Consider the following 18,678-nt stretch of genomic DNA (forward strand, 5'->3'; position numbering starts at 1 on the left):
CTAGGTGGCAGCAGTCCACCAGCCCTGTGGACAGGAGCTTTGTCATTTGGGAGCTGTTATAGCAAGGAGCCAACTCCCAATGGCTGCACCCTAGACAGGTGCCTGGTGGATAGCCTTTGATTCGTTACACTGATTAAAAGTGATATGAAAGGGCAAAAAGCTTCAAGATCCATTACTAATATCTTCTGGCTGCATCTTTCTCTGACAGCTGCACAGACATGTCATAGACGGCAGCAGGAAATTAAAAAAAAGAAGCTTGTTACAGGGAAATAGATCTCAGATATAAAAAATATTATTCTTGGACACATCAGCTGTCAGAGCTCACTGGGACTTCTAGTCCTACATGCTGCAACACTAAATGGCTTCCCTCTAATGTAGACAGCTGAAGGAATTGTCTATAGAATATAGATCTAACAAAAGGGGTCTATCGCTCTTGATCCCCCTCTATCAGCAAACAGGTAAGGTCTCATTCAGACAAAGAGTTTTTTTTATTTTGCTGATGGGTTTTCATCAGTTTGCTTAATCCGATTTTCATGCATTTTTGGTCTGAAAAAAAAAAAATTCCAATTTTCTCCCTCCCATTAAACAGTTAAAAGTGGACGGCACACGGATGACACATGGATGGCGTCTGTTTGCTGTCCGTTTTTTTTTTTCACAGATCTGTTAATTTTAATCAATGTTTTGTGTCCATGACTCGGATCAAAAATGGACATGGCTTAATTTTTTTTTTTTTTAGGACACTTGCTCTGCAAAAAAAACATGGTGACGTGAACAGCTCCAGAGACTAACGAGGCGGGACAGGTCACGCAGCCAAAGATCACAGTGAGTAGCTGCTACTTCGCAGCACAATCCAAGTGAAAGCGCTCCCTCTGCGACACCTTGTTTACCGCAACAAGCAAGTCTTAAAAAATCTGCCAAATTTTTATTGATCCCGGAAAAACTCACATGGCCACATGGTAAAATGTCATTGCAGATAATATGAAATAGGCGCCGGTCTCCATGTAGAGGTCGTTTCAGCCCCATCGCGGGCACTGCGGACAGCGGGAACCCAACTTTATATCTCCACAGATGAAACTTCTATCAAAGGCCCGCACAGATCACCGTCTTCTGCTATTGCTTAACCTTATGTTATTCTAATATTTCGGCTGACCCCATTTAGCTCCATTAATTCCTCTCCCTCTTGATTGCTCACCTTGCCATCTTCGTGGTATACAAAGATATTCCTAGTGCTGTTGTCCCGTAAGTATGTGATTTGCAGGCCGTTTGGGTTTCCTATTTTGGTCGGCTGGAAGGTGGCGTTTAGATGCTCAATCTTTATAATTGCTTTGGGCTCTCTTGCCTGGAAAACACATTGAGATACATAAAATTCAGCGAGCGTCGGTCATTTACCAATCAAATTCTCATTAAAAAACGGTGAAGATGAAGTGAATAGCGGAGAGTGATGAGGCATATAATATGCTGGGACTGCCAGGAATACCGCCATACAGTGTTACTAGATCAAAGTGTCCTCCTTTCTCTGTATAAGTCACAGTATTTGTAGGTACGGGCTGCCCGCTATCTGCCCTGTGCTGCCCGCTATACACTCTGTGCTGCCCGCTTTACAACCTGTGCTGCCCGCTATCTGCCCTGTGCTGCCCGCTTTACACTCTGTGCTGCCCGCTTTACACTCTGTGCTGCCCGCTATCTGCCTCATGCTGCCCACTATACACTCTGTGCTGCCCGCTATATACTCTGTGCTGCCCGCTATATGCCCTGTGCAGCCCGCTATACACTCTGTGCAGCCCGCTTTACACTCTGTGCTGCCCGCTTTACACCTTGTGCTGCCCACTTTACACCCTGTGCTGCCCGCTATATACCCTGTGCTGCCCGCTATACACTCTGTGCTGCCCGCTATCTGCCTCATGCTGCCCACTATACACTCTGTGCTGCCTGCTATACACTCTGTGCAGCCTGCTATACGCTCTGTGCTGCCCACTATACACTCTGTACTGCCCACTATCTGCCCCATGCGGCCCATTATCTGCCCTGTGCTGCCCGCTATACACTCTTTGCTGCCCGCTATACACTCTGTGCTGCCCGCTATCTGCCCTGTGCTGCCCGCTATACACTCTGTGCTGCCCGCTATACACTCCGTGCTGCCCGCTATACACTCTGTGCTGCCCGCTATCTGCCCCGTGCTGCCCGCTATCTGCCCTGTGCTGCCCGCTATCTGCCCTGTGCTGCCCGCTATCTGCCCTGTGCTGCCCGCTATATTACCTGTGCTGCCCACTATACACTCTGTACTGCCCGCTATCTGCCCCGTGCTGCCCGCTATCTGCCTTGTGCTGCCCGCTCTATGCCCCGTGCTGCTCGCTATACACTCTGTGCTGCCCACTATACACTCTGTGCTGCCCGCTATCTGCCCCATGCTGCCCGCTATCTGCCTTGTGCTGCCCGCTATATGCCCTGTGCTGCTCGCTATATACCCTGTGCTGCCCGCTGTGCATCAGTTGGTTCACTTATTTTACTAAATAGCTATGCTGTCAGATATGGGGCAGAGACATCACGGGCTGGTATCTTCTGCCCCTGCACCACACTGCATGGCACCACTGATCACACCATGCCCTCTGGTGCCCCACTGCTGGTACTGTGCCTATTAATAAGAATGCAGAGACAACGATCCCTGGTCATTGTGTTCATGTGACGAAAAGGGGAAGTATCACTTCTAGGAACGTCTGTACATTCTGCGGTGACGTCATCGGCCGGTCACGTCCGTGGCACCGCTCTATAAATCCATCAGAGATGTACGAGGAGCGGCACACAATGTGTCTCTATTCTGCTGCAATACATCATTGCAAGACAGATCCCATAATGGGCCCATGGGGAAGGAGGACAAAAAACCCACACCCCATTTAACTTATTAACTGCACACATGATTCCTGCTTCCACCGAGTCCATGGGTAGTGAGTCCTTTAGGCACCTCTGTTTGGCTAGGGGGGGCACCGTAAGAGGCTGTGGCACACAAAAGCATTGGCTACGACACAGGTTCCACGGCCAAAAATCGCTTTGTGCCGCTGCTACATCACAGCATGATGGGGTCGTATTGTGGTAGAGCAACAAGCAAGTTGCAAAAAGTCGTAGCCAGTTGGATTTTTTGCGACTTGCTTGTCGCCCTTGCAGTATCCTGTGACTCACAATGCGATGATGCGCCCCATGCCTCTTAGGCTCTGTTCACATTTCTACTTTTCTGCTCCATTTTAGGAACCGATCAATGGAATTCATGCCTAAAACTGATCTACTGTCTAACTGATACAAATGAAAGCAGAGGGGTCCCATTGATTATTATGGAGTCCATCTGATTTCTGTTTTTCAGAACAGACAAAAAAGTTCTGCATGACGCGCTTTTCAGCGGATTCTGCAGAAGTTTTAGGTTCTGGGAGGGAGGGTGAGTTTGGCATTTAAATAAAGTGAACAGGTGAGACAGTTCCAGCAGAGACATGGCCGTGTACCTAAGCTATGAAGCGGCCAGCCTTTAGCTCACGGAGCAGCGTGCCAACTGTCCGTGAGCAGCAGACAGATTTATGCCCTCTGTAAACATCTACATAATCTCGAGCTGCTCTGCTTGATGCCCGACTGCCTTGTAAAACAGGATGTATCCTATACCCGTCCATGTATAGTGATTATACCACGTTTGTAACATTCCACATAATGGTGGTCTAATGATTAAGCTTCTTGATTATGTTGCACACTGTGGACAAAAGAACATCCAGATCCCTGGAGATGGACTTGTAACCTTGAGATTGTTCAACAATTTTGGTTCTCAAGTCCTCAGACAGTTCTCTTCTCCTCTTTCTGTTCTCCACACTTAGTGTGACATACAATGTAAAGATTGCGTCAACTTCCCCCCTTTTTATCTGGTTTCAGGTGTGATTTTTATATTGCCCACACCTCTTACTTGCCACAGGTGCTTGAAACAAAGTTGTTTACTTATAATTTTGGAAAGGTGCCAACAATTTTGTCCAGCCCATTTTTGGGGTTTTGTGTGAAATTATGCCTTTTTTTTTCTCTGATATTTTGTGTTGTTTCAATACACACAAAGGAAATAAAAATGTGTATAACAAAACAGGTGTAATTGCAATAATTTCGTGGGAGAAATACTTAATTTTCTGGAACAATTTCAAGGGTGCTTACACTTTCGGCCAGGACTGTATTAGTTTCAAAAAGTGGTTTTACAGAATTTTTTTTTTTTTTTTTTTTAAAAAGGCAATGAGTGGGGAAAATGTTAAAATAATGAAATAACCATTAGTATTTAACCTTTGAATTCCCAGTAATCGATTCATGGTTCCCACAGGTGCTAGATGTGATGATGTTAAATTGAAAAGAATCTGGAAAACCCCTTCAATAATAAAGAGATGGTCCTAGTTGTTCAAAGGGGTGCCGAGCCACTTTAATATATTATGTGACCCTCTTGTCAGAGAGCAGAGATGAACCTTAATCCAACGGCGATGTCGGTAGTATTTTTCAGGTGGATTCCGCCTGAAATGGCAGTAAAAAAAAAATCGCCAAAAAGAATGATCAGAATCCACAGCAATGTAAAAACAACTTGCTGTGCATGTGTTCTGTCTTTTGTGTCTTCTTCAAAGTGAAGAGGTTAAAAGAAGTGAGCTGACCATTTTTCGGCGGGGCTTATGCTGCAAAAACTATGTAAAAGACGTCAAGGAAGATGCAAAAAACACTGCCAACGTTTTTCTGAAGAGTATTCTGTCTCAAACACCATGCGGCTATGTCTAAAAGACGATGTGTGCACATACCCTGGGGGAGGAATCACAAGGGCTGAAACTTTTACCTTTTTGATAAATCTGCAGCAAAATTCTGCAAGGCTTGTATGCAGATTTTGATGGAGATTTGCCATGGAAATTGTGTGAAATTATTTGGTATGAAATCCTCAGCCGTTCTGTCACAAGCCCACCTGTAAATGCCGGATTGGTGCACCAGGCATAATAACAGCAGTATAAAGATTTACTCACATCATTTTTATTAAAGTATTTGAGTGCTCCTTCTCTTTCTGAAAGTACAAACTTCCGGCTGAGAAATTGTCCATTGTCACGTCCCCTCTTCCACAGAACTCCTTCTCGATAACCTGCAGAAAAGAAAAGAGACGTGATCAGCTTTTTCCATCCCGAAATCAATCACTCCTGACGTGGAATCCGGTGCTCAGAGACTTGGTAAAAAGACAGAGCGTGATTTATGTATCGTACCCATTACCGAATGCACACTTAGCATTAAGCAAAAGAAAACGGGACCCATCAGAGGTCCTCAACCTGTAGCTCTAATGCTGCAGAACTACAAATCCCAGCATATCCTGACAGCAGCATCGGGACTGAAAAGAGCAGCTGGTGAAACCTGGTTAGATATGTAGTCAGACTGCTTTACTTTATAGGGTTTATATGGCTTTTGTTAGCATAAATTACTGCTTTATGTGCAGGGCAGTAACAGAACTTGGTACATAACAGCTTGCCCATGAGAGCTGGCAGCCTGGCACCGAAGCATTGGAAAAACGTCAGGAGCCTGGCAGGTACTCTCGGGCAGATTTATAGCTGCAGGTGGATGACACGGTGCCCATCGCTCTCTGTCTGTCTGGAGTATGGAGCGACATCTTCACCTGGCCGTCTATGAGTCAGTATCATGGATGATGAAAGCTTACAGAAGATCTCATCATTACTTAAAGGGATATTTCCATCTCCAAGATCCTATCCCAATATGTAGTGGGTGTAATATTAATAATATTAGCAAATACCTCCAATTAGAAATGTAGTATAGTTCTTCTGATTCGCTATGTCACTTACCCCATGTGCAGGGCATTGCAGTAGCTTAGGTGTCCATGGTTTCAACCACTCGTATAGTGACAGTTAGTTAGCTGTTAGTGATCGGAACCATTCATACCTAAGCTACTGCAATGCCCTGCACATGGGGTAAGTGACATATATGACATTTTTATTTGCTAATATTATTATTACACCTACTACATATTGGGATAAGATCTTGGAGATGAGAATACCCATTTAACTGTATTTTAACTTGGCAAAGCTCCATTTTTCTTACTTGCAGATTGTTACTTCGGGATGGATTTGCCAACATTTTAGTTCAATAAGCAATCCCCTTTCTGCTCAAGATAAGCGGCGTAAAATGTGACAATCTGTCAGATGTTCCTCTGTGATAAGCCACTGAAAGGTGACCAAAAGTGCCAATACTAATACAAGTAATAGATTGTAAGCAGCACGGCCCTTGCTCCTTTTGGAATCTGTTAGTTATGTGTTACTCTGTAATATCTTTACTGTCTGTACTAGTTCCCTCTAAAATTATAAAGTGCTGCGGAATATGTCGGAACTATAAAAATAAAAATTATTATTATTATAAGTGTAATTGGTCAGTAGGACCAAGATGTCATATAGACAATCTGTCTGCAGCTCTTCCTGCGTACAATGCAATAGAAGAACGGCTGTCAATCACTCTTTGTGGGCGGGGGATGCAGGACTCTCAGGCTTTCTCTAAAGAGTTCTCAGATTTTTACTTAATAAAACCATAAAAAACACAATATATTCACAACCTCATGTTCTCCTTAAGTTCAGTACTGCTCACAGACAGACCTGAATCCTTTCTCTACTGTAGAAGTAATTGTGAGATCCAATCCAGCCATAGTTACCCAAGGACTACTCGCTATACTCTCCTATCTCCAGCAGTGGTATCGCACGTGTGGCCATCACTGCATCCAAACAGGTCCGTACAGAGCCCCCGCTCTGGGGATTGGTGGGAGTCACATCTGTATATTGGACTAACTTATGCAATTTATTACAGACGAGGTATCCAATAGTCCCATAGGGTCTGTTAATGTAACTAGAACCTTTGGACCTATACATCACTGTATCTTGACTCTGCTTATAACCTTACAAGATATGGACACCTTTGTGGGTATTTATTTTTACTTAAATGCATGTATGTTTGCAATTTGTCTTTTATAGCCTTTGCTGGCTGCAGAATGAGTTCTCTGAGAATCCATCAGTGAGCTTGTTCTGATGGGGAGTTTGTAACTCTTAGGGCACGTCAGATTTTCACGTAAACGTGCTATCCGTTTTTTTTCATGGATAGCGCTAGTACCTTTACAGTCCATGGGGCGGTTCACATGCCCGTGATTTTTAAGTGGTCCTTGCAAAATTGCAGAAATGTCCTATATTGATCCAAGTGTTGGATCAAACTCTGCCATGAAAGTCTATGGGTCTGTGATAAAATCACACAGCACCCTGATGCCATTGTCCATTTTTCACTGACTGATAGAAAGGAGAAGGTGGAGAAACTTTTTTTTTTTCTTCTCATCAGTGAAAAAACTGATGAAATGCGGTCCGTTTTTCTCGTAAAAAAACTGATGTCTGGATGAGGCCTTAGGGTATGTGCACACAACGTCTTTTTCTGGTGTCTTCTACCTGGAACCCCCCCTAAAAAAAAAGCACTAAAATAAATGCTACAAAGAATGAGCCTAATGTATTTCTCCTTTGTGGAGAGTGACAAGCCAAGCTTAGCATGTCAGAGTGAGGAGACTTAAAGGCCATGCATGCTCCTTTTAGGATAGAACTAGAGTTCTAGTCCTCTTCCACTCTGAAGAGACAATTTTCCTACACCATTGAGGATAAAAATTATTTTATCTGCAGATTGGTGTGGGTCCCGGCAGTCAGACCACCACCATAGGTGATAACTTGCTTTCACTGGACAACCCCTTTAAGCCAAACGCACCATGTGGCATGGGTGCTACTACCCACAGAGTCCAGGTATAATCCATTGAATTACATTCCCATAGAGTAGGTGAATTATACCCTCTGCAGTCCGGCATTATTTTAATTAGACGGCTCTTGATAAGACTCCTAATTGGTGGCTGCTGGCGTCGATGGCACAATGGAGTTATTATTATAGAGGTTATTCTGTTTTCCGATTGAGAACTATTCAGCCACCTGTCGAAATTCCCATCATCCGTCTAAGAGGCCGAAGAATAAACAGCGGAAATCATGACATTAAAATTCGCTCACCGTGACACAGAGGGTGACAGGAGCTCTATTAATATTAATTAATGTTAATTAAAGCATGAAGTGCATGATTTATACCGCAATGCAAATTGCATGAGGAAGTTCTAACATTCGAGAGCTTAAACAATCTCAGAGGGGTCGGGCCAACAACAAGAGAACATGGTCTGTGTGCAGCGGAGCGCCAAAAAGATAAGAAACCTCAGGTGAATGGAGAATTATGCAGAACGGTACAGATGGAAAACCAAAGACCGACATATTGTATCGTGCCAATCACATACAGAAACCCCCCAAAATTAGTATACAGCTCGGCAACGCACATATAGTCATGGCTGAAACTGTTGTCACCCTTGAAATTGATCCAGAAAATTAAGTATTTCTGCCAGAAAATTATTGCAATTACACGTTTTGTTATACACATGTTTATTTCCTTTGTGTGTACTAGAACAACACAAAATCAAACTGAGAAAAAAGGGTAAATTAGACATAATTTCACACAAAAATCCAAAAATGGGCCGGACAAGATTGTTGGCACTTTTCCAAAATTGTGGGAAATCAATTTTGTTTCAAGCATGTGATGCTTGTTCAAACTCACCTATGGCAAGTAACAGGTGTGGCAATATGAAAATCACACCAGAACCAGATAAAAAGGAGAGAAGTTGACTTCTTTGCACGGAGAACAGAAAGAGGAGAAGAGAACTGTTTGAGGACTTGAGATTAAAAATTGTTGAACAATATCAACACTCTCAGGCTGCGTGCCGCGGAAACACTTAAAAAACGCTTGGAAGAAGGTCTGCAGTGGTCCCTAATGATAATCCGCATGTACTGTGCACATGCTGTTGAAATTTCCGCTGCGGATTATCATTGCAGAAAAATCCGCAGCACGTCCATTAATTTTGCGGAAACGCGGCATAGTTGCCGCCATTGACTTGCATAATATAAGCATGAGTACATGTACACATGCAGATATTAAGCGATTCAATGCACAGATGGTACCAGGGTCTGGAGAAGAGGAGACTCTCCTCCAGACTCGGGTACCATAGTACCTGTAATTAAAAAAAGAATCAAAATAAAAAAAAAAAAAAACACTATACTCACCTTCCAATGGCCTCCGGTCTCCTGTACAGTGCGTCCGATGTCTTCAGTGGCTTGTGGTGGCATAAAAGGACCTTCCATGACATCATTTAGTCATGTGACAGGTCACGCGACCTTTTACACCACCGCAGCCGTCGAAGACACCGGAGAAGGAGACCGGGGGCCATTGGAAGGGGAGTATAATGTTTTTTTTTATTTTTCACCATTTTATTCTATTTTTTTACTATTGATGCTGCAAATGCTATTGATGCCGGTTGCATGGATTTATATTGTGTGACCAAGTTGTCAAGCACTTTTCCAAGTGATGCTAAAATTGCTTGGAAAAGCGCTTGATAACCCGCATGCAGAAATGCATGCAAAAACGCTTCACAAACGCTTCTACTTGGTAGGAAAAAGGCATGTAAAATTTGCATGCATTTTTCCTGCCAGAGAGATGCAGAAAAAATCCGGAGCATTTCTGCTTCATGGGCACTTAGCCTTAAAGTTACAAATCCATCTCCAGACATCTTGATGTTCCTTTGTCCACGGTGCGCAACATAATCAAGAAGTTTACAACCCATGGCACTGTACATTATAGGGGTTCACCATTATGCTACCCATTGTCCATATGACCTACTAAAGCAAACCGAACCTGATTCATCATTTTGCAAATTCTTTAAAAAATTCACTTCTCTTTTGCCTTGTGGTAGTGGTTATGGTTTTATTTCTCTTTTGTGCCAAATTCTTCAAAATGGTGCATGAGGTTAATGAATTTTGTGCAATGTAAAAAAAAAAAAATTTTTTTTTTTGTCATTCACATTTTCATAAAATCATGGCGACACGTCCGATATTGATTTGAGTTTCGAATCAAAATCGGCAATGCAAGTCTATGGGTCTGTGAAAAAATTTGACAGCACTTTCAGTGTCACCGAGTGCGATCTGATTTTAAAGGAATGATAGGAGAAACTTTTTTTTTTCTCATCCTAGAAAAAAACTGATAAAACTTTGACCAAACTCTTCTGAAACTCGGATCAAAAACATTGATGAAACTCGGTCTGTTTTTCACATCCATGAAAAAAACGGACATCTGAATGGGGACTTGATAGAAACGTATTTGCCGGCTCTGGACTGTGGCGCAAACTCTTAACATAAGAATAATATAAAGGTAAGTAACGCAAAATGTTTGCAGATTTTTACATATAATTATAGACCCCCAGCGATAATTCATTTATCACCTTGCTGTGGAAGGGTTATATACAGTATGTTGTTTAAGAACTCTTTAAATGGTCACTGTCATTTTAACAAACTTTTGCTCATTAGAACATGTATTGTACTTTCTTTACCCAAAAAATTTTTTTGGAGTGAAAAATTGCTGGAAAGTTATTGCTCCTTTCTAAACAATGTGCTGCCTGTTGTTGAGACTTATCTGTCTGTAGTTACAGAGAAGCAGGACCTATTGCATGGAGAACAGAAAGAGGAGAAAAGAACTGTCTGAGGACTTGAGATCCAAAATTGTTGAACAATGTCAACACTTTCAAGGTTACAAGTCCATCTCCAGAGATCTTGATGTTCCTTGGAGAAAGCGGGGGCGAATCCTTGCACATCTGCTGTTATTTCCTCAAGTTTTACAGGACCACCTTGGTGCATACAACCTCTGCACATGGTAGAAAAGCTGTTTTCATCAGTCATTCACCTGTTACATTCAATTGTCTGCTTATTTTTCATCTGTGTAACTCTACCCTCCTATCATCCCCCCCAGGTGTATTTCCAATGTCTTCTGTTTCCCTTCTCACTTCTATTAAACTTCCCTCCTTAAATTCTCAACTTTTCTTCTGCGTTTTTTTATTTTCCGCAAAGGGAAAACTGGATTACAGCTGTGTTCACCCTGCAACACCCATTATAACCAAGCTTTCCCATTACTTTGTATTTTAGTTACAATGTATACATATATGTAATAAAATTATATATACAGTCATGGCCAAAAGTGTTGGCACCCTTGAAATTGTTCCAGAAAATGAAGTATTTCTCCCAGAAAATTATTGAAATTGCACGTTTTGTTATACACATGTTTATTTCCTTTGTGTGTATTGGAACAACACAAAAAAACAGAGAAAAAAAGGAAAATTAGACATAATTTTACACAAACCTCAAAAATGGGCCAGACAAAATTGTTGGCACCTTTCCAAAATTGTGAGCAAATAACTTTGTTATGAGCACATGATGCTCATTCAAACTGTGGAAAGTAAGAGGTGTGGGCAATATGAAAATCACATATTGAGAACCCCCGAATAGGGTCACCTTGACGTGGTGGGATGACTTTTTTTTTACGTTTTTTTTATCAAAATTATTTTAACTAAGTACCCTATGTTATTTTCATACACTATTGCTATTTGCTTATTTACTGCAGGATATTTGCTCACTTTGTTTTTATCTTAGGTTTTGTCTGTTTAGTGACCAGTGTGAACATGCGCTTACATGTTGCATGTATACCAACTTATATTCCAGTTCATTTCATTAAGTTTTTTATAAAAATCTGTTTTCTCTGCTGCAGATCTACCATTGATCTGAATACTAAGCTCTGTATAACCCCGCCCACACTACTGATTGGCAGCTTTGTTTGGGGGCGGAGTTATATAGAACTCATGAATATGGAGGACTCCCTGGCAGTAGGTTACTAGTCCTCTAGTGATAATCTCCTGCTGATAAAAGTGATTTTATCAAAATTAAAGCAAAAGAGCCTGGTAAGTGACACATCACTGGAATAAGGGTCCCTGTCTCTACATTATGCTGCTCTCAAATTATGTGGCAAAAATGAAGTGGTAAAGTCCCTTTAAGAGGCATGCACTATAGCGGGCTATAGGTTAAAGCCTGGAGTAGAAAACAGAAAAATCTCTTGAAAGGTCTGGTGCTTGTTTCCTCTCCTAATTTCTTCCAGAGGAAACTTTTTAGCCAAATTTGTCACCTTGCTTACAGATGTTGCAGAGCTAGGGAAAGGAAAACTGACTTAGGCTCCTGCCAATGCTGCCCCCCCCCCCTTTTCTATGGACTCTATTACAATTCTAAACAGCACAAATTGCAGACCCCGCAGTTTGCTCTGGACCACACAATTTCCATGCACATCAGTGGAATTACGTAGTAAGGGTCCCTCACTGGAGACCACTAAAGCCGTTCGATAACAAGAATACTATTAGTCCAGGAGGAGGCAATTACTGATAAACCAGGGAGCCGCGAACCCATAAATTAAAGGATAAAATATACAGTATTTTTCATTCATAACAACCCGCCTTTCGTTTGTCTTGCCCTTTAGGTTGGCTACGTATGATTAAAAGAGTGACTCAGCCTCTGTACTTTCCAGCAGTGATTTACAGTAGCGGGGGAATAAATAATGAATAATTCAGAATGGATGACCTCAGCGATCGATGCTCCCAGACAGGATATTAATCAAATGATCAATTCCTTTCCATGACAAGAATCGCCGCCGCGTCTTAACTATAACTATCCAAACGCCTCAGACACCATTGTATCCACCTCACAGATACATTATCCGCTTAACGCCGTGTGTACTGCACAGTGATGGACATAATGAATTATAGTCGATCTCGGCACATCTGTAGAGGGCAACAAAAAAGAACATTTACCTTCGGTGTGATAGAAATAAGGACCAGTGCTGCTGATTAGCAGGGTCAGCCTTTAAGAGGACCTGTCACCAGGTCAAAAGTGGGCAGTTTTTGCACTTATTTTTTTCCCGCTTCTCCCCTGAGCATTTTATTTTTTTATTTTTTGAAATCTGTCATACGGATCCAGAGATATGGGTCATTTTATTTGGTGCTACTATTTTTTTTGTCTTTTCCAAAAGGGCGTGGCAGCCTAAAGACACGCCCCAGAGGATCTTGTGAGCACCGCCCTTTTGGTTATGAAACATTTAAAAATTACCCAGAATAAAAAGGCTCATATCTCTGGAACCGTATGGCGGATTGGAAAAAGAGAAACAACAGAATATCCAGCGGAGAAGCGAGAATAAAATAAGGGCAAAAACTAGCCGATTTTGACCTGGTAATAGGTCCTCTTTAAGAACAATTTACTCGGACCGATAAGTGACAAATGAGAATAAAAGATCCTGCTGTTCTATCACCAAATGAGCATCATCTAATCAGATCATTTATGACGGCATAAAAGTCATCATTGTGTGCAGCACATCTCTCGTCTAAACAGGGAATGTGCTGCCGACACCACGCATGCTGGTATTAACGATTATAGTGCCCCCATACAGTTTTGTTGGCCAGTCTGAATGGAACCACAAAGGAGCACTGATTAACTTGCATATAGTAGTTCGACACTTATTTATGGATAGAAAGGTTGGATCGTGCCCTGTGCTGTACCGTCTACCCGTAAGTACTGTAGCAGTGCCACACAATGCCTAAATAACAACCGCCATACAATGCTTGGATAATACCAACATACAGGGACGTAACACATAGATACCCAGGAGGCCATTTTAGTGTATTAGAAAGGTATAATGGATATGTGTTGTGAATTATTATATATCGACTATCCTCCATCAGTAAAAAGAAACAAAGGGACTGTTTTTAACACTAGTCCCTAAAGAGGCTGTCATCTCTCAACAATTCCATGTGAATAACTGCAGGTCACTTCTGACGTGGCCACTGCGGGGAAAATGAGCAGCTGTCAGCAACCTTCCTGACAAAATCAGCAGAAGCCAGGCTGACAGGGATCAGCTCGTATACTAAAGGGACTTCTGTGATGAGATGATACCTTCAAAGAAGAGGACGTTAAAGGGATTATTCACTTTTCAGAAATTGTATCTTTACTTAAATGCATCTAATTGGGGATACAATAATTTTTGCAATTGGGTTTCAGTAAACATTTCGCACCGTTTGCCTTCTATAGCCTCTTGCACTGTCTATAGCTGGCTGCAGAAAGAGTTAACTAACTGAGAAAATGACCGCTATGACGGACTAACCAGGAGTTTCTAACTCTTTTTCTGAGCTCCTCTCATCTGATTTATGACCACAGACCACATCAAAGTTCAATGTGCAGGGAAACAAAGAGCTTGTAAAAGAAAAACTGTACAAAACGGTTAATGAAAACTTATTGTAAAAATGATTTTTAGCCCCAAATATGTGCATTTAAGTGGGAAAAAAATTATACTGAAAGGTGGACAACCCCTTTAACGTGGACAGCCTAAAGGTTATAAAGCTGGATAACCCAACTCCTTGATTTAGTTGTGTTTTTTTTTTACTAGGGCTAAACTCTTTGAATTGTGTATCCAGCATAATACCAGCACAGTAATAAATATGGTTGACTTTAATTAATTTTCCAAAAGATTTTCTTTGCCCGAAAATTCAGAATGTCTCGATATCTGACACCTGTCATATCCCTCTTAAAGGGGTTTTCAAATTGATTTTTTTTTACATTGATCAACTGCAGTCTCTTCATTGTTTGCTGGGTATAGCGCCACACATTTTGTAGTGGCAGTATGTGGTATTGTGGCTCAGTCCTAATCACTGATATCTGAAGAATTAGGCTCCTAATAATAAAGAGGTCCGTTCACCTGATCTGAGAGGGTACTGGAAGTCTGATTACCCCACCCCCGATAATAACAGATTAAGTATAGCTCATCAATGTTTAATTTACTGTAGTGCAGCATTATGTGATAATTATGCATGAACTCCTTTAAAAAGTAACCACTGTTTTTAATTTTTATTTCCTAAATCAATAGTATACATAAAAATAAGCTACTTTATAATATATCTTATAACATATCTTATTAGAGAAATCATCTCTTTTCTACTCCTGGACTGATCTTTCATTGTCAAATTTAGTGAAGACAGATTCCCCATTACTGAGATAGCAGATGACAGTTGGTGCTTTTAAAATTCTATGGAGGAGAGGAGCTAGAGAAAGACACATACATTCTAGGGAGGAGCTAGAGGAAGACACAGACATTCTAGGGAGGAGCTAGAGGAAGACAGACATTCTAGGGAGGAGCTAGAGGAAGACACAGACATTCCAGGGAGGAGCTAGAGGAAGACATAGACATTCTAGGGAGGAGCTGGAGGAAGACACAGACATTCTAGGGAAGAGCTAGAGGAAGACACAGACATTCTAGGGCGGAGCTAGAGGAAGACACAGACATTCTAGGGAGGAGCTGGAGAAAGACACAGACATTCTAGGGAGGAGCTGGAGGAAGACACAGACATTCTAGGGAGGAGCTAGATGAAGACACATACATTCTAGGGAGGAGCTAGAGGAAGGCACAGGCATTCTAGGGAGGAGACAGCGGAAGACACAGACATTCTAGGGAGGAGCTAGAGGAAGACAGACATTCTAAGGAGGAGCTAGAGGAAGACACAGACATTCTAGGGAGGAGCTAGAGGAAGACAGACATTCTAGGGAGGAGCTGGAGGAAGACACAGATATTCTAGGGAGGAGCTGGAGGAAGACACAGACATTCTAGGGAGGAGCTAGATGAAGACAAATACATTCTAGGGAGGAGCTAGAGGAAGGCACAGGCATTCTAGGGAGGAGACAGCGGAAGACACAGACATTCTAGGGAGGAGCTAGAGGAAGACACAGACATTCTAGGGAGGAGCTAGAGGAAGACACAGACATTCTAGGGAGGAGCTAGAGGAAGACAGACATTCTAGGGAGGAACTAGAGGAAGATGCAGACATTCTAGGGAGGAGCTAAAGGCAGACAGACATTCTAGGGAGGAACTAGAGGAAGATGCAGACATTCTAGGGAGGAGTTGGAGGAAGACAGACATTCTAGGGAGGAGCTAAAGGCAGACAGACATTCTAGGGAGGAGCTAGATGAAGACAGACATTCTAGGGAGGAGCTAAAGGCAGACAGACATTCTAGGGAGGAACTAGAGGAAGATGCAGACATTATAGGGAGGAGCTGGAGGAAGACAGACATTCTAGAGAGGAGCTGGAGGAAGACACAGACATTCTAGAGAGGAGCTAGAGGAAGACAGAGACTTTCTAGGGAGGAGCTAGAGGCAGACACATTCTAGGGAGGAGCTAGAGCAAGACAGACATTCTAGGGAGGAGCTAGAGGAAGAAACAGACATTCTAGGGAGGAGCTAGAGAAAAACACAGACATACTAGGGAGGAGCTAGAGGAAGACACAGACATTATAGGGAGGAGCTGGAGGAAGACACAGACATTCTAGGGAGGCGCTGGAGGAAGACACAGACATTCTAGGGAGGAGCTAGAGGCAGACACAGACATTCTAGGGAGGAGCTAGAGGCAGACACAGACATTCTAGGGAGGAGCTAGAGGAAGACACAGACATTCTAGGGATGAGCTAGAGGAAGACACAAACATTCTGCTGCAAGTTCACCTGGAACTTTATGAGCACAAACTGTCATCTCCTATCTCAGTAATGGGAAAGTCAGTAGTGACTGAAGTCAGATTTTACTTGTGAATCGAGAATTTTGAGAATGAATGATCAGTCCAGGAGGAAAAAGAAGCAGATTTCTCTAAGATAAATTACAAAGTTTCTTATTTGCGCTTGTACAATTGATTTACAAAAAATAAAATAAAATTCAAACAACAATTACTCTTTAAATGATGGGAGACATTACTCTACATATCTAGCAGTGCGTGGCCTCGCATGTCGAGCGGCGGCGCTCCCTGTTGAGTTTATTTACAGACAAAGCCAGCTTTGCTCATAAATCACCGTGGCAAATGCCGGTCGGATAATTATCACGTTCAGAGCTTAGAAGAGAACATAGATCTGGTCCGATGTCTTCTCTCACTTACAATTATATGATTCCTACACAGGTAATACGAGTTTTCATTGGCAGAGGAGATATTCTGACAAGTACCAACGCTATTTTCAAACTAGAAATGTATGTAAAAAGCTGTTTTTGCCCTGCCTGGTACATTATAAAATCTGAGAATGGGGTAAATTGGGGATCAATGCATTAATTTACATCACACGATTACAATTATTGACTGCGGTTCCATGGTTCTGAGCAACCCTGCATGAAATACTAGTTTATTCATTTTTTTCCCCAGTTTTTTGTTTTTAACAATCTCTTTGCATATTGGTTTAATTGCTTGATATATAAGTAATCAATCACCAGCCCCTGACTCTCAGTCTTACGCTTCATCTGGTGACACTTTGATGTCTTTGATCTGTTTTTCTCGGTTTATCCACTGAGACAATCAATAAATATGTCCAATATTAGACAGAAAAGCTCAAAATCCCGTGTGGTAAGTAATCCCCACACTGTGATTCTTGAATACTCAGTGAGACCTACAGATTATAAGAATGGATGGGAGGAAAGAATTTGTTTTTAAAGGGATTGTCCACTTTATTATTATTTTAAAGATGTTGTACATTACTACTTAAAGTTATCAATGTCTGATTGGTTGGGGTCAAACACCCAGCACCCTGCTGAGAGCAGCATAATGTAGGGGCAGAGACTCTAATTCCAGCGATGTGTCACTTACTGCTGCTTGCTGTAGTTTTGGTACCATCCTTGTTTTATCAGCAGGAGATGATCACTAGAGGACAAGTAAACCTGCTGCCAGGTAGTCCTTCATAATTATGAGCTCTGTATAACTCCGCCTCCACCACTGATTGGCAGCTTTCTGCCTATGCAGAATCAGTGTGGGCGGGGTTATACACAGCTCAGCATTCAGAGCTCTGTTAGATCTGCAGCAGAGAAAACAGTGATTTTATATAAACAACAGCAAGGAGCCCAGAAAGTGATACATCACAGGAATCAGGGTCTCTGCACCTATATCATGCTGCTCCCAGATGGGGTAGCAAAAACCTGGAGTTAGATTCACTTTAAGGCATTGTTACTGCAAATTATATTTTCAGTGGACCCACCAACTAATTTTTAGGCATTACATAAGCAGGACCCTAGGAGACATGGCTTCTATGAGCAAAGTAACCAATAATTATAATTGGTCCCACTACTACATGTCTCCTAAATACAATTCTTTTTTAAATGCCTACGAGGGTATGTCGACGACATTCTCCATGTGTGATACAAACATGTCTATGGGAAAGGTAATGTTGTCTATAGCTGTTCATCAAATTTTCATTTCTGAAGTGTGGAGGGAGATATGACAGGATAATGGGATGGATATGTATGGTGTGGTAAAGCGACTTGCTAGGCTCTTCAGAGGCAGACACAGGAAACACGGTTTGGGTTAACTTCCTGCTGGTTTATTCAGTGGCATAAGCTCCAGCAGTGTCCCATAAAAATAAACAGTCCCTCTCGTGGTTAACGGGAAAAACAAAAAGATAAGGTATGACAGAATCCAATAGTAAGCGAGGCTCTGTCCGCTGCAGGTAGCACAGTGAAGTCTTCAGCAACACCAGTCCTCCGGTGTTGCTCTCTGGTTTCACCTAAACACAGCCTGGAGACTTCATTCTTCAGACCACACACTCCACACAGGAAAACAAACTGACTGAACATTTAAACCCTGTTCAGCCACCTGAGGGGGAGGTATGGGAAATTACTTCCCTCCCATCTCTACGTCATTCCCTTAAAACCACACCCTTTTAAAGA

At 42.2% G+C, this 18,678-nt stretch overlaps 1 protein-coding gene and 1 long non-coding RNA gene across 3 annotated transcripts in view; one reads left to right on the top strand and one right to left on the bottom strand.

The window, feature by feature from the left end:
* Positions 1 to 18,678, bottom strand: part of ADAP1 (ArfGAP with dual PH domains 1) — a 163,734-nt gene that overhangs the window by 16,212 nt on the left and 128,844 nt on the right. For both annotated transcript variants that reach the window (XM_073648046.1, XM_073648045.1), the window contains 2 exons: positions 5,007 to 5,119; positions 1,193 to 1,339 (listed from right to left, as the gene is read on the bottom strand). In XM_073648046.1, coding sequence (XP_073504147.1) covers positions 1,193 to 1,339; positions 5,007 to 5,119 — 260 coding nt within the window. The remainder of the gene's footprint in view (positions 1 to 1,192; positions 1,340 to 5,006; positions 5,120 to 18,678) is intronic.
* On the top strand, positions 72 to 10,984 carry LOC141162200 (uncharacterized). Its single transcript, XR_012250748.1, has 4 exons — positions 72 to 458; positions 737 to 822; positions 10,110 to 10,287; positions 10,559 to 10,984. It is a non-coding gene; the product is annotated as an uncharacterized lncRNA (long non-coding RNA).

This window comes from Phyllobates terribilis, unplaced genomic scaffold (genome assembly GCF_046119375.1).
Source record: "Phyllobates terribilis strain yellow unplaced genomic scaffold, ASM4611937v1 Scaffold_9__5_contigs__length_417890890, whole genome shotgun sequence".
NCBI classification, from domain to species: domain Eukaryota; kingdom Metazoa; phylum Chordata; class Amphibia; order Anura; family Dendrobatidae; genus Phyllobates; species Phyllobates terribilis.